The following is a 14,006-nucleotide window of genomic DNA, read 5'->3' on the forward strand; positions in this document are numbered from 1 at the left end:
TCCCAGCTATGAGTCCCTGAGTTAAATCCCTCAGTACCCTGGACCAGGTGCAGGTGGTCCGGGTTGGTATACAGCTCTTCACGTACATCAACATCGTACAACACACTGGTCAGATCATCAGACAGGATGAATCCAGTATGCTGGATGTTGGGATCCAGGATCACAGGAGTGTAGGAGACGATCTCCTTCATCTTGACCCAGGTTCTGAAGGTCAGGTTGCCCAGGTGTTTGGCCATGTCCATCACTACTTTTGAAACTGGCTGTGGATCTGGCAGTGTGCGCTGGACCTTTTCCACTGTGGTTTTATAGTTATGCAGGAATGAGATGTCATCTGCCTCGACATCTCTGATGGTGTTGGATTGGATTTCTCTGCACAGACTCTCAATCTTTTCCATCAACATCTGACTTTTCTGTTTCTCTTCCTCCCTCACCTCAGTGATTCTGGCCTTCTCTTCTTGATGTAGGTAATCCCGAATATTCTTGAAATGTTTCTTAATCTGTATCTCAGTGTGTTGGGCCTGCACCTTAATGTATTCTGCTGTTTGGTGATATCCTGCTTTAATCTCTTTAAGGTCCTCTAGTTTCTCCTCTAAGGCCTCCAGTGATTCCTGGAGGTCCTCTTTGAGTTGTTTTGCAGATTCGTAAATGGGTCTGAACTTATGTCCTGCATGTTTTTCAGAAACTTGGCACTCTAGGCATGCCAAATGTTCATCATCCAGACAGAACAGCCTGAGTTTCTCATCATGTAGAGGGCAGAGAACCTCAGAAATACATCTGTGACTTCTCTCCTCTAAGAAGTTCTCACACAGGTTATTCAACGCTAAGTTGATAGGAGGTTGATCTAGAGAGGAGTTTGTTTTGCAAACAGGACATGCCTTGTTCTGTGATGGTTTTCCTGTCCACCATTGCTGCATACAGGACTTGCAGAAGCTGTGGCTACAAGACAGGATAACAGGGTGTTTAAAGATGTCACGGCACACAGGACAGGTGAGTTCCTCTTCCTGCCGAGTCAAATAGGAATCCATGTTGTCAGTTACTTCCTCCTTTGGAATATCCCCTGCGGTTGACATGGCTGTAAGTCACCAGTGTTGCGTTGCGTTCTGTAGGGGAAACAACAATGTTAGCATTATGAGTAGCAGTGGTGCTAGTAGTAATAGTTGTTTAATTACTATTATTCATTATTATTAATCAGGTTTGATACTGTTAAACTAACTTTGATTCTGTATATGTGGCCTATGATTTTCAAAGGGAATTGGGCGTTTTGTTTTGTTGCACAGAAACTGTACTGGAGAACTGTTGGTTAATAGCCCCTGCCCCCACTTAACCCTTGACACCACTGCATAGTCAAACAATTCTCAAAATTGTTAATTTGAGATTTGAGTTATAAACACATAGTTTATCAATCATTCCAGTAAGCCAGCTAAAGTCTGTATTTACTATTTACCCATTATCTTTCTATTGTATTTCTAGTATTCCTCATAGGGAATTCTGGACTATTCTGGAAAACTGACCAAACTGTGGCTAATATGTTGTAAAAAACGAATGTCTCCCTATGCCAGAAATATTTGCAATACAATGCAGACTAGAGCTTAAAGGACCAATTCACCACGTTTCAACCTATCTTCATATACTAGTCCTCACTAATAATCATGATAAAATGGCTACCATTTTTTTCTACTCAGTCTGTGTCTCATAGGAGGACTGTGGGCAGTTTAGAAACCCGTCCACCAGTGACATCATCGATGGGGAATCCAAGCTATTAGAAACTGCAGGCTTTCTAGTCCTGAAAAGTTGCAATGTGAAAATGGAAGCCATCGTTCTCACCATAATAAAAATCTAAACATTTTTGTAAAAAAATATTGTTTAAAAGAAATCTGCCTAATGATGATGTCACTGGTGGACGGGTTTCTGAACTGCCCACAGCCCTCCTATGAGACACAGACTGAGTAGAAAGAAATGGTGCAATTTTATCATGATTATTAGTGAGGACCAATTATATGAAGATGGGTTGAAAAGTGGTCCTTTAATAGCTGAGACGAATAACAGTGAAGTCCACACTAATTATCCAAAATGTATAAATTATGGATATGGGGTCAGGACAGCTAGGCCTTTTCGTGGAGGGGTATCTGCCTTAATTGCAACACAGCTCTGCTAAATAAAAATCGGTAGTGTATTTAATATAATGAACAATAAAATACATTATTGTAAATCAATCAATCAATTTACCCAAGACATATGTATTTGACAACCAACAGATATGTTGAGTACACCAAGGTTTTTTGTTTTGTATTGTATGTTGAGTATGGGTCCCCAGCATGTAGAAACTACCAACCAAGTAGATGCTAACTTGTATATGTTGAGCAAATGTCATAATTGGCATAATATGTGACCATACCATTAACAACCTAGGCAAACATTCAAAATGTCATCATGCTTTATGTAGCATGTGATGTGTCAAACTATGGGGATGGACATAGCCAGATAGCACCAAAATAAAACGAATATAAGAAATGTACGTAGGCTAGAAGGAAATACTTCAACGTGTCACTCCTAATCTGGGTGTATTTCACACCTAGACAAACCCATCAACAGTCATCAATCATCTCCCATCCAGTTTCTGGACGGTTTCAGCACTAAGCTATGGGCCAAATATAGAATTCAATTAATCTGATACCAATTTTAATAGTCTGTCCACTTTGTTAACACCATGCTATGTAAATGTGGGTATAGTGTAAATGTGGGTATAGTGTAAGTACAATGAAGTGATACAAAGTATCTCTCTGCAGCTATGCTCAATCAAGTCCCTATAGAAACCTAATTTGCACATGATTGAACAGAAAAGGGTGTGGTGAAGGACTTCACTTGTATGTGACACCACTGCATCTTATTACTTGCGCAAGCAGAGCGTGCAAGTATTGTGGTCGTGCTGGTACGAATGCATGTGTATGCTTGGTAGGTATTGATGGTGACATAATTAAGATATAGATAGAAGATTTTACCATACTTCAAAATTACGTCACCATTGACAGCCGACTTTAGTATATACTTGCGCAAGCAGAGCGTGCAAGTAGTGTTATTAGTCAGGTGCTACAATGCGTATGTCCCTTAGCAGCATATGATATGACGTCATATGCTGGCACATACGGAAGCAGACCGCGCAGGTATGTTTTCCTTCATGCTACGAAGCGTATGTCCCATGACGTGATGAAGATATGTACCAATGTCCCTTAGCAGCATAATGATATGATGTCATATGCTGGCACGGGACATACGGAAGTAGACCGTGCAGGTATGTTTTTTTGTTTTGAGTAAAATACCACTTGAAATTCAAGAAAATAAAAAACATAAGAGAAACAGACGACTTTGAAATATCCGAACAAAAGAAACGGATGAAAGACGAAAGGAACGGTTGGTTATGCGTAACAAAAATCTCAAGAATATGGGAATACAAAAACTAGAGGAGATCAACGGAAATGAAACTCATAAACTAGAACTGTGTGATCGAAAAATGGATACAAAGAAATACAAAGAAAAACCAAAACCATAAATGACCCAGCGAAAACGGGACCTTGGGGGGGGGGGGGGGTGCCCCCACGACGACTATAAGAACATTTCGTCCCTGATCTACACTACAGTATATCATGTCTGAAAGTGTTGCCCCATTCCTTTTTCCAAAAGCCATTCCATGTGGCGGGAGACCTTTTTTACCTGGGGTCCGCCGATGACAAAGCGCCCGCTGGGCTGCAGGTGGTAGACGGTGTTCTCGTCCAGGTACTTGGGCGGAACCACGGCCATAATGACTTTCTCCTTCAGCACCCGCTTCTGCTCGTCCAGACTTATGTAGTCGTCATGCTGCGTTGAGACCACCACGGTGTGTACCCTCTTGGGGATCACGGCGCCATCTTCCTGGGTATAATGAACTGTCACCTAACGGAGAATGAGAGGAAAGTAAATGAATAAATAAGAGCAGTGTGAGCTGGACAGAGAAACGGAGGTGGTTAGACATGAAGCCAGAAAGACCTTTTTTTTAAGTGAGCTAAAAGTGAGTACTAGTACTACTATAGGTACTTAATTTTCCTTTTTGTTATTTTGTTTTTAAGCGTTTTTACTAGTGCCAGCAGACCTGTTCCGTAGGCCTACGTACGGTTTAAAAAGTAGGTCTACATCCAGGCTGGCGGGCCATTTATAATGTCAACTCCTGCTGGGTCCTCATGCTTGAGCAGAAGAAGTTTGCTTGGAACCTCGATTGAGGAGATACAAAAAAAAGAGTCCTACTGTAGGTACCACTTTTTGCCCAATGGAAAATGGGTATACCATTCCAGTGGAAAATTAAGTGCCATTAGGTTAAGGACCCTGTTGTGTTTAGACATTGAAATGTATAAACATTTTCAACTGCAAGTCACAGGCGGGTTTAGGGACATGGCCTAGAGTACTCTAGCACTCGTGCCAAGATGAAATGTGGCACGTTTGACTTGGCCGCTGTTCAACAGAAGAACCTCCAAATAGCACCTAGGGTTGTCTGCTTCCATAGAGAGAAATCTGGGTGGGTGGTGGGTGGAGAGTTTTGAGGAAGTTCCTCTCACAAAGTCTTCGACCATCATGTTCTGGTTTCTGTCGGTATGCAGGCCTCTCTACATCACTAACTCGTGGTGTAAAGTAATACTCATGACGACTCACACTGCCTACGTCACATATTTTACATTTGTTTTTTATTCCCCATAAATGAGTACAAAAAAAACCTCAACAAACTATTGCCACACTGTAGTGTATACTAAGTATTAAAACAATCTTTTTAAATAGGGGTGCACATCACGTCAAATTGAGGGACAATGACATGAACATGGTTGAGAACCACTTTTGGGCCATTCTGCATGTTATGTCGTTTTTTCTTATTTAGTTTCTCGAGCTATGATTGAAAATTAAATCACTAATATGGAAATACAATAGCTTCAAATTCCTTCAGAACAGAAACTGGTGTGGTGAAGGAATAACCTGGTTGTAGTGTTCATAACAGTACTTCTAAATGGTAATTCATGTGAATTGCTGACTGACATTATCATGAACACAGTATGCCAATAAAACACACACACAAATCACCTTTTATCTGAATGTTTATTACAAGACAAAAATACAACATAAGTCAAAAGTAAATACAGTGAAACTAAGTCTAGCAGCAAATGGTAGCTGTTGCTGTGGTCCATGATACCACCCCTGACATTATTACAGCCTAGCCACACTGCCTATGTGCAAAAACTGTGCATGGGAAAAAAGTTAAAAATAAACTATCAACAGTATACAATATAAAACAGTGATATCCAATACTGACATGAAAAAAAACAGCATGCTGGATTTACACTTAAGAGACATTTCCAACACCCATAAAAAGACTGGGAGGACAACTTCTCTTTCTTTTTCTTGCTCCTATATATAAATGTCATGTTCCATAGTGACACACACCTTCCCAGGCAACACCCTCAGAGGGAGATGGTGACTAGTAGAAATGAATGGAAATAGTTTATCAGTGAAAGTGTGTGTGAAGGTGAGTAGGTGTGTGTTAGTGTCAGGATCGGAGAAGGACAGCTCTCCTCTGTTCCAGTCCAGCTGGACTCTGATCCTCGAGGGATTGTAATCCAACGAGAGATACACAGTAAACGGCCCTGCGTTTACTATGTATCTGCCATTCCTAAAGCCTAAACACCAAGACAAACCATTAACTCCATTGTTTATCTGGAAAGACTCTTCTAACACCCCCAGTTCCCAGAAGGTATTGTTTCCAACTTCAATGTCCCAGCTATGAGTCCCTGAGTTAAATCCCTCAGTACCCTGGACCAGGTGCAGGTGGTCCGGGTTGGTATACAGTACACCATCATCGTACAACACACTGGTCAGATCATCAGACAGGATGTATCCAGTATTGCCTGTGTTGGGATCCAGGATCACAGGAGTGTAGGAGACGATCTCCTTCATCTTGTCCCAGGTTCTGAAGGTCAGGTTGCCCAGGTGTTTGGCCATGTCAATCACTACTTTTGAAACTGGCTGTGGATCTGGCAGTGTGCGCTGGACCTTTTCCACTGTGGTTTTATAGTTCTGCAGGAATGAGATGTCATCTGCCTCGACATCTCTGATGGTGTTGGAAAGAGTCACCATTTCTCTGCACAGACTCTCAATCTTTTCCATCAACATCTGACTTTTCTGTTTCTCTTCCTCCCTCACCTCAGTGATTCTGGCCTTCTCTTCCTGACGTAGGTAATCCTGAATCTTCTTGAAATGTTTCTTAATCTGTATCTCAGTGTGTTGGGCCTGCGACTTAATTAATTCTGCTGTTTGGTGATATCCTGCTTTAATCTCTTTAAGGTCCTCTAGTTTCTCCTCTAAGGCCTCCAGTGATTCCTGGAGGTCCTCTTTGAGTTGTTTTGCAGATTCGTAAATGGGTCTGAACTTATGTCCTGCATGTTTTTCAGAAACTTGGCACACTAGGCATGCCAAATGTTCATCATCCAGACAGAACAGCCTGAGTTTCTCATCATGTAGAGGGCAGAGAACCTCAGAACTACATCTGTGACTTCTCTCCTCTAAGACGTTCTCACACAGGTTCTTCAACGCCAAGTTGATAGGAGGTTGATCTAGAGAGGAGTTTGTTTTGCAAACAGGACATGCCTTGTTCTGTGATGGTTTTCCTCTCCACCATTGCTGCATACAGGACTTGCAGAAGCTGTGGCTACAAGACAGGATAACAGGGTGTTTAAAGATGTCACGGCACACAGGACAGGTGAATTCCTCTTCCTGCCGAGTCAAATAGGAATCCATTTTCCTTTTTTTTCTCCTTTGGAATATCCCCTGCGGTTGACATGGCTGTAAGTCACCAGTGTTGCGTTGCGTTCTGTAGGGGAAACAATAATGTTAGCATTATGAGTAGCAGTGGTGCTAGTAGTAATAGTTGTTTAATTACTATTATTCATTATTATTAATCAAGTTTAATAATGTTAAACTTTCACGGAAATTAAGTTGGTTGATACTTTGTTTAAACTAAGTTGCACTTTGGATACATAGTTTACAAGCACCAGAATTTGAGCCGGATACCCCCACATAGCCCTTCAAAAAATCACTGCAAGTCAAATTAATGAGACAAGAATTGTGAAATCATAAACATACCTGATAACTTCACCAAGTCCAGAAGAGAGAATTTCAGCTCTTAACAACAACACACATTAAAGTGAAGTGACACCAAATAAAACAGAGCCTTGCTAAATACTCACAGAGGAGGTCTGATGAGCCAATCAGAGTGGAGGGTGGGACACACCAACAATAGACAGAAACTGTATTGGAGAACTGTTGGTTAATAGCCCCTGCCCCCACTTAACCCCCACTTAATCCATCATTCCAGTAAACCAGCTAAAGTCTGTATTTACCCATTATCTTTCTATTATATTTCTACTATTCCTCCTAGACTATTCTGGAAAACTGACCAAACTGTGGCTTTCTCGATCTGAAAAATGTATCCAATATATTTTACTTCATAATGTATTAACATATTTACCGGTAGCTGCCTTAATGCAACACAGCTCTGGTAGATATAAATCAGCACAGTGAATTTGAGCCAATATAAGGAACAATAAAATACATTATTGTAAAGTCAATTTACACAAGACATGATATGTATACAATAAATGTGTCATTTTTGTATCACATAATTGTTTTTTCAATTCAATTTAAGCTTTATTGGCATGAGAAAACAAATGGATTGCCAAATCAAATGTAATAAAATCACACCCGTGAGGGACGCTATCATACATCATCATACATCATCTCATTCCGGCCAATACGTTTGCACAAACATAAAAACTGGCCATTCATTGTCAATGGCATTTCATGTTTGTGTTGGGACAATGACATTCAATATCATTTCATTTAATGTTTGTGTTAGGATAAAGTTTGTGTTCAAAAGCTGGACAAGTGGACATAGGGGGGGGGGGGGGGGGGGTAGCACCCATCAAAAATAAAAATAAAACTAATATAAGAAATGTAATACTTCAACGTGTAAAGAGTTTAAATTATAAAAGATGATGAAGGTCATGATGATGAAGAGCTGAAGAGCATGTCTCTCCTCATCTGTGTGTATTTCACACCTAGACAAACCCCCATCCAAGCCCATCAACAGTCATCAATCATCTCCCATCCAGTTTCTGGACTGTTTCAGCACTAAGCTATGGCCCATTTCATTAGAATGGAATTCAATTCATCTGATATCAATTTGAATAGCCTGCCCACTTTGTTAACATCACGCTATGTAAATTCAATATAGTTCACCCAATGTGAGTAATTATACTGTAATACAACATGACAACAGTTCAGACAAATCCTCACCAGAAAGTGTATTTTAGAACTGCCTGAAGAAGGTCCAGAGGGACCGAAACGTTGCATTATTAAAAGAAAATATACCGAGCAGATACACAGTGTGCGGTGTATTTTCATTCCTTTCAGAACTGGCTTATCTAAAGGTGTTTATAACCTTTTATTAAGAAGAGAAAGTTACTACATTCATACTCTTCAAACCATGATGCCGAGGGGCTTAAACCAGGCAGATGAAATTAGACACTTTCTGTAGAAACCTTTTTGGTTTGTTAGGAGTGAAGCTCTGCTTCTCCAACTGATATTTTATTTAAAAAGTAAAAAATATGGTTAAACTAGAAAAAGTGCCCTTCCGGGCACAGGTCTCCACCAGGAGGATAGGAGTGTGTGTGATGTTTGGCAAAATGTTTAGGAGGATGTTTTTTTGTTTGTTTTTGCAACAATTTTCTTAATTTTGTTGAGGAAATGCAGAGCCAGATCACTCATAGCATCTCTGAGGATATAATTCTGGATGAGTAGGACATGTGCAGCATTTTGTACACAACAGGCCACTCCTGAAAACTTTGGAAGGCAATCTTAGCCAATCAGTGTACAATCTGAGAAATCCAACAGACTCGTCTTGATCACATGACTACAGAGATCATGTGTACCGATTGCCATTTCTTCATACGCCTTTGATGGCAACTGGATGATTTGAGGCATTTTGTTCCAAAAATGTGTTTTGCAAAAATCAAGCTGTTGGTGGCGCTATAACAGGCCAATGTGAAAAGGGTGGGATATATTCCTCAGCCTAGTAAGAAAATGTGTGAAAGATTTCACGTAAATTGCATGCTGCGTTCATGATTTGTGGCTTTTGATCAAAATCTTGCAAACTGCGAAAGCCAATAATAGCCAATTAGGATGGAATATGAAATATCGGACAGATCCGACATGAGCACATGACCATAGAGATACTGTGTAATGATTTGTGAGATTTTTGGACAGAATCTGGAGGAGTAATATCAAAATATGTGTTTTACAAAAGTCGGCCTCCTGGTGGCGCTATAAAAGGCAGATGCGGAAAATGCAGGTCAAAGGTTTGTCCTTGGCCTCTAGGGAGTGTGCATGCAACGTTTCACGCAGATCGTGGGTGCAGTTTTAGGTAAAAAATGTGAAAAGCTGCCTCATGGTGGCGCTATAACAGGCCGTTCTGGAAAATGTGGGGCAGAGGTTCATCGTTGGCATCCAGGGAGTGTGTGTGCAAAGTTTGGCATCGACCGGGTTAACGGTGCCGGAGATTAGCTGGTAACGGACGGACGGAAGGAAGGACGGAAGGACGGACGGACACACGGACGGAGTGCAAAACATACTCTCTCCCCATGCCTTCGGCCTGGTGGAGACAAAAATATACGTTTCTAAGCTTTAAAAGGTGGCCTCCTGCGTTGAATAAATCCAACCTTGTGCATATGTTGTTGTTGCATGTATATAATTTGGTGTGTATTATATATTTTTTTGGGGTTTCCGTAGTTTCATTGTTTGTTATCTTGATTGTTCTTTATCAATTCTTGTCTCCATAGTATACTATCTTACATCCATATCTTTCAGTTTTTCAGTTTAGTTGCCAGAGTTTACCTTACAAAAGGGAAACAATACAACAAAAGGAAAAACATTGGAAATGTAAAAGCCCACAGACCTACTGTAGTAGATAGGACTTGTGAGATATTGATTTGATGTATCTGTGAAATGATTATAGGTATACATGTATGTTTTAAAATGTTTTTAAAATGTTTTTAATTGGTGCACTAACATTTCTGAACAGATTACAGTATATTTATATCAATATGTCTGGGTCCCCACCTACTCACTCAGGGTTGACGTGTCACACCTGCAGTGACGGGAGGGGCACCAAAATGTGGTGTTTTGATTGGATAATGGGGGCACTCCCTTATTATAAAAGTACAAACTTTTGTGTATGTTCACATGACCTGATGAAGATCAAATAGATCGAAACGTTGTCAGAATTTCGACCATCATGTTCTGGTTTCTGTCGGTATGCAGGCCTCTCTACATCACTAACTCGTGGTGTAAAGTAATACTCATGACGACTCACACTGCCTACGTCACATATTTTACATTTGTTTTGTATTCCCCATAAATGAGTACAAAAAAAACCTCAACAAACTATTGCCACACTGTAGTGTATACTAAGTATTAAAACAATCTTTTTAAATAGGGGTGCACATCACGTCAAATTGAGGGACAATGACATGAACATGGTTGAGAACCACTTTTGGGCCATTCTGCATGTTATGTCGTTTTTTCTTATTTAGTTTCTCGAGCTATGATTGAAAATTAAATCACTAATATGGAAATACAATAGCTTCAAATTCCTTCAGAACAGAAACTGGTGTGGTGAAGGAATAACCTGTTTGTAGTGTTCATAACAGTACTTCTAAATGGTAATTCATGTGAATTGCTGACTGACATTATCATGAACACAGTATGCCAATAAAACACACACACAAATCACCTTTTATCTGAATGTTTATTACAAGACAAAAATACAACATAAGTCAAAAGTAAATACAGTGAAACTAAGTCTAGCAGCAAATGGTAGCTGTTGCTGTGGTCCATGATACCACCCCTGACATTATTACAGCCTAGCCACACTGCCTATGTGCAAAAACTGTGCATGGGAAAAAAGTTAAAAATAAACTATCAACAGTATACAATATAAAACAGTGATATCCAATACTGACATGAAAAAAAACAGCATGCTGGATTTACACTTAAGAGACATTTCCAACACCCATAAAAAGACTGGGAGGACAACTTCTCTTTCTTTTTCTTGCTCCTATATATAAATGTCATGTTCCATAGTGACACACACCTTCCCAGGCAACACCCTCAGAGGGAGATGGTGACTAGTAGAAATGAATGGAAATAGTTTATCAGTGAAAGTGTGTGTGAAGGTGAGTAGGTGTGTGTTAGTGTCAGGATCGGAGAAGGACAGCTCTCCTCTGTTCCAGTCCAGCTGGACTCTGATCCTCGAGGGATTGTAATCCAACGAGAGATACACAGTAAACGGCCCTGCGTTTACTATGTATCTGCCATTCCTAAAGCCTAAACACCAAGACAAACCATTAACTCCATTGTTTATCTGGAAAGACTCTTCTAACACCCCCAGTTCCCAGAAGGTATTGTTTCCAACTTCAATGTCCCAGCTATGAGTCCCTGAGTTAAATCCCTCAGTACCCTGGACCAGGTGCAGGTGGTCCGGGTTGGTATACAGTACACCATCATCGTACAACACACTGGTCAGATCATCAGACAGGATGTATCCAGTATTGCCTGTGTTGGGATCCAGGATCACAGGAGTGTAGGAGACGATCTCCTTCATCTTGTCCCAGGTTCTGAAGGTCAGGTTGCCCAGGTGTTTGGCCATGTCAATCACTACTTTTGAAACTGGCTGTGGATCTGGCAGTGTGCGCTGGACCTTTTCCACTGTGGTTTTATAGTTCTGCAGGAATGAGATGTCATCTGCCTCGACATCTCTGATGGTGTTGGAAAGAGTCACCATTTCTCTGCACAGACTCTCAATCTTTTCCATCAACATCTGACTTTTCTGTTTCTCTTCCTCCCTCACCTCAGTGATTCTGGCCTTCTCTTCCTGACGTAGGTAATCCTGAATCTTCTTGAAATGTTTCTTAATCTGTATCTCAGTGTGTTGGGCCTGCGACTTAATTAATTCTGCTGTTTGGTGATATCCTGCTTTAATCTCTTTAAGGTCCTCTAGTTTCTCCTCTAAGGCCTCCAGTGATTCCTGGAGGTCCTCTTTGAGTTGTTTTGCAGATTCGTAAATGGGTCTGAACTTATGTCCTGCATGTTTTTCAGAAACTTGGCACACTAGGCATGCCAAATGTTCATCATCCAGACAGAACAGCCTGAGTTTCTCATCATGTAGAGGGCAGAGAACCTCAGAACTACATCTGTGACTTCTCTCCTCTAAGACGTTCTCACACAGGTTCTTCAACGCCAAGTTGATAGGAGGTTGATCTAGAGAGGAGTTTGTTTTGCAAACAGGACATGCCTTGTTCTGTGATGGTTTTCCTCTCCACCATTGCTGCATACAGGACTTGCAGAAGCTGTGGCTACAAGACAGGATAACAGGGTGTTTAAAGATGTCACGGCACACAGGACAGGTGAATTCCTCTTCCTGCCGAGTCAAATAGGAATCCATTTTCCTTTTTTTTCCTTTGGAATATCCCCTGCGGTTGACATGGCTGTAAGTCACCAGTGTTGCGTTGCGTTCTGTAGGGGAAACAATAATGTTAGCATTATGAGTAGCAGTGGTGCTAGTAGTAATAGTTGTTTAATTACTATTATTCATTATTATTAATCAAGTTTAATAATGTTAAACTTTCACGGAAATTAAGTTGGTTGATACTTTGTTTAAACTAAGTTGCACTTTGGATACATAGTTTACAAGCACCAGAATTTGAGCCGGATACCCCCACATAGCCCTTCAAAAAATCACTGCAAGTCAAATTAATGAGACAAGAATTGTGAAATCATAAACATACCTGATAACTTCACCAAGTCCAGAAGAGAGAATTTCAGCTCTTAACAACAACACACATTAAAGTGAAGTGACACCAAATAAAACAGAGCCCTGCTAAATACTCACAGAGGAGGTCTGATGAGCCAATCAGAGTGGAGGGTGGGACACACCAACAATAGACAGAAACTGTATTGGAGAACTGTTGGTTAATAGCCCCTGCCCCCACTTAACCCCCACTTAATCCATCATTCCAGTAAACCAGCTAAAGTCTGTATTTACCCATTATCTTTCTATTATATTTCTACTATTCCTCCTAGACTATTCTGGAAAACTGACCAAACTGTGGCTTTCTCGATCTGAAAAATGTATCCAATATATTTTACTTCATAATGTATTAACATATTTACCGGTAGCTGCCTTAATGCAACACAGCTCTGGTAGATATAAATCAGCACAGTGAATTTGAGCCAATATAAGGAACAATAAAATACATTATTGTAAAGTCAATTTACACAAGACATGATATGTATACAATAAATGTGTCATTTTTGTATCACATAATTGTTTTTTCAATTCAATTTAAGCTTTATTGGCATGAGAAAACAAATGGATTGCCAAATCAAATGTAATAAAATCACACCCGTGAGGGACGCTATCATACATCATCATACATCATCTCATTCCGGCCAATACGTTTGCACAAACATAAAAACTGGCCATTCATTGTCAATGGCATTTCATGTTTGTGTTGGGACAATGACATTCAATATCATTTCATTTAATGTTTGTGTTAGGATAAAGTTTGTGTTCAAAAGCTGGACAAGTGGACATAGGGGGGGGGGGGGGGGTAGCACCCATCAAAAATAAAAATAAAACTAATATAAGAAATGTAATACTTCAACGTGTAAAGAGTTTAAATTATAAAAGATGATGAAGGTCATGATGATGAAGAGCTGAAGAGCATGTCTCTCCTCATCTGTGTGTATTTCACACCTAGACAAACCCCCATCCAAGCCCATCAACAGTCATCAATCATCTCCCATCCAGTTTCTGGACTGTTTCAGCACTAAGCTATGGCCCATTTCATTAGAATGGAATTCAATTCATCTGATATCAA

General features: G+C 40.3%; 1 protein-coding gene across 1 annotated transcript in view; it reads right to left on the reverse strand.

The window, feature by feature from the left end:
* LOC306915090 (S-adenosylmethionine synthase-like) overlaps window positions 1-14,006 on the reverse strand; it is a gene marked incomplete at its 5' end in the record, with an annotated part of 59,304 nt that overhangs the window by 23,805 nt on the left and 21,493 nt on the right. The window contains one exon of the mRNA XM_079492335.1: window positions 3,709-3,927. Coding sequence (XP_079348461.1) covers window positions 3,709-3,927 — 219 coding nt within the window. The remainder of the gene's footprint in view (window positions 1-3,708; window positions 3,928-14,006) is intronic.

Source organism: Electrona antarctica (genome assembly GCF_951216825.1).
Source record: "Electrona antarctica genome assembly, chromosome: 22".
NCBI classification, from domain to species: Eukaryota; Metazoa; Chordata; class Actinopteri; order Myctophiformes; family Myctophidae; genus Electrona; species Electrona antarctica.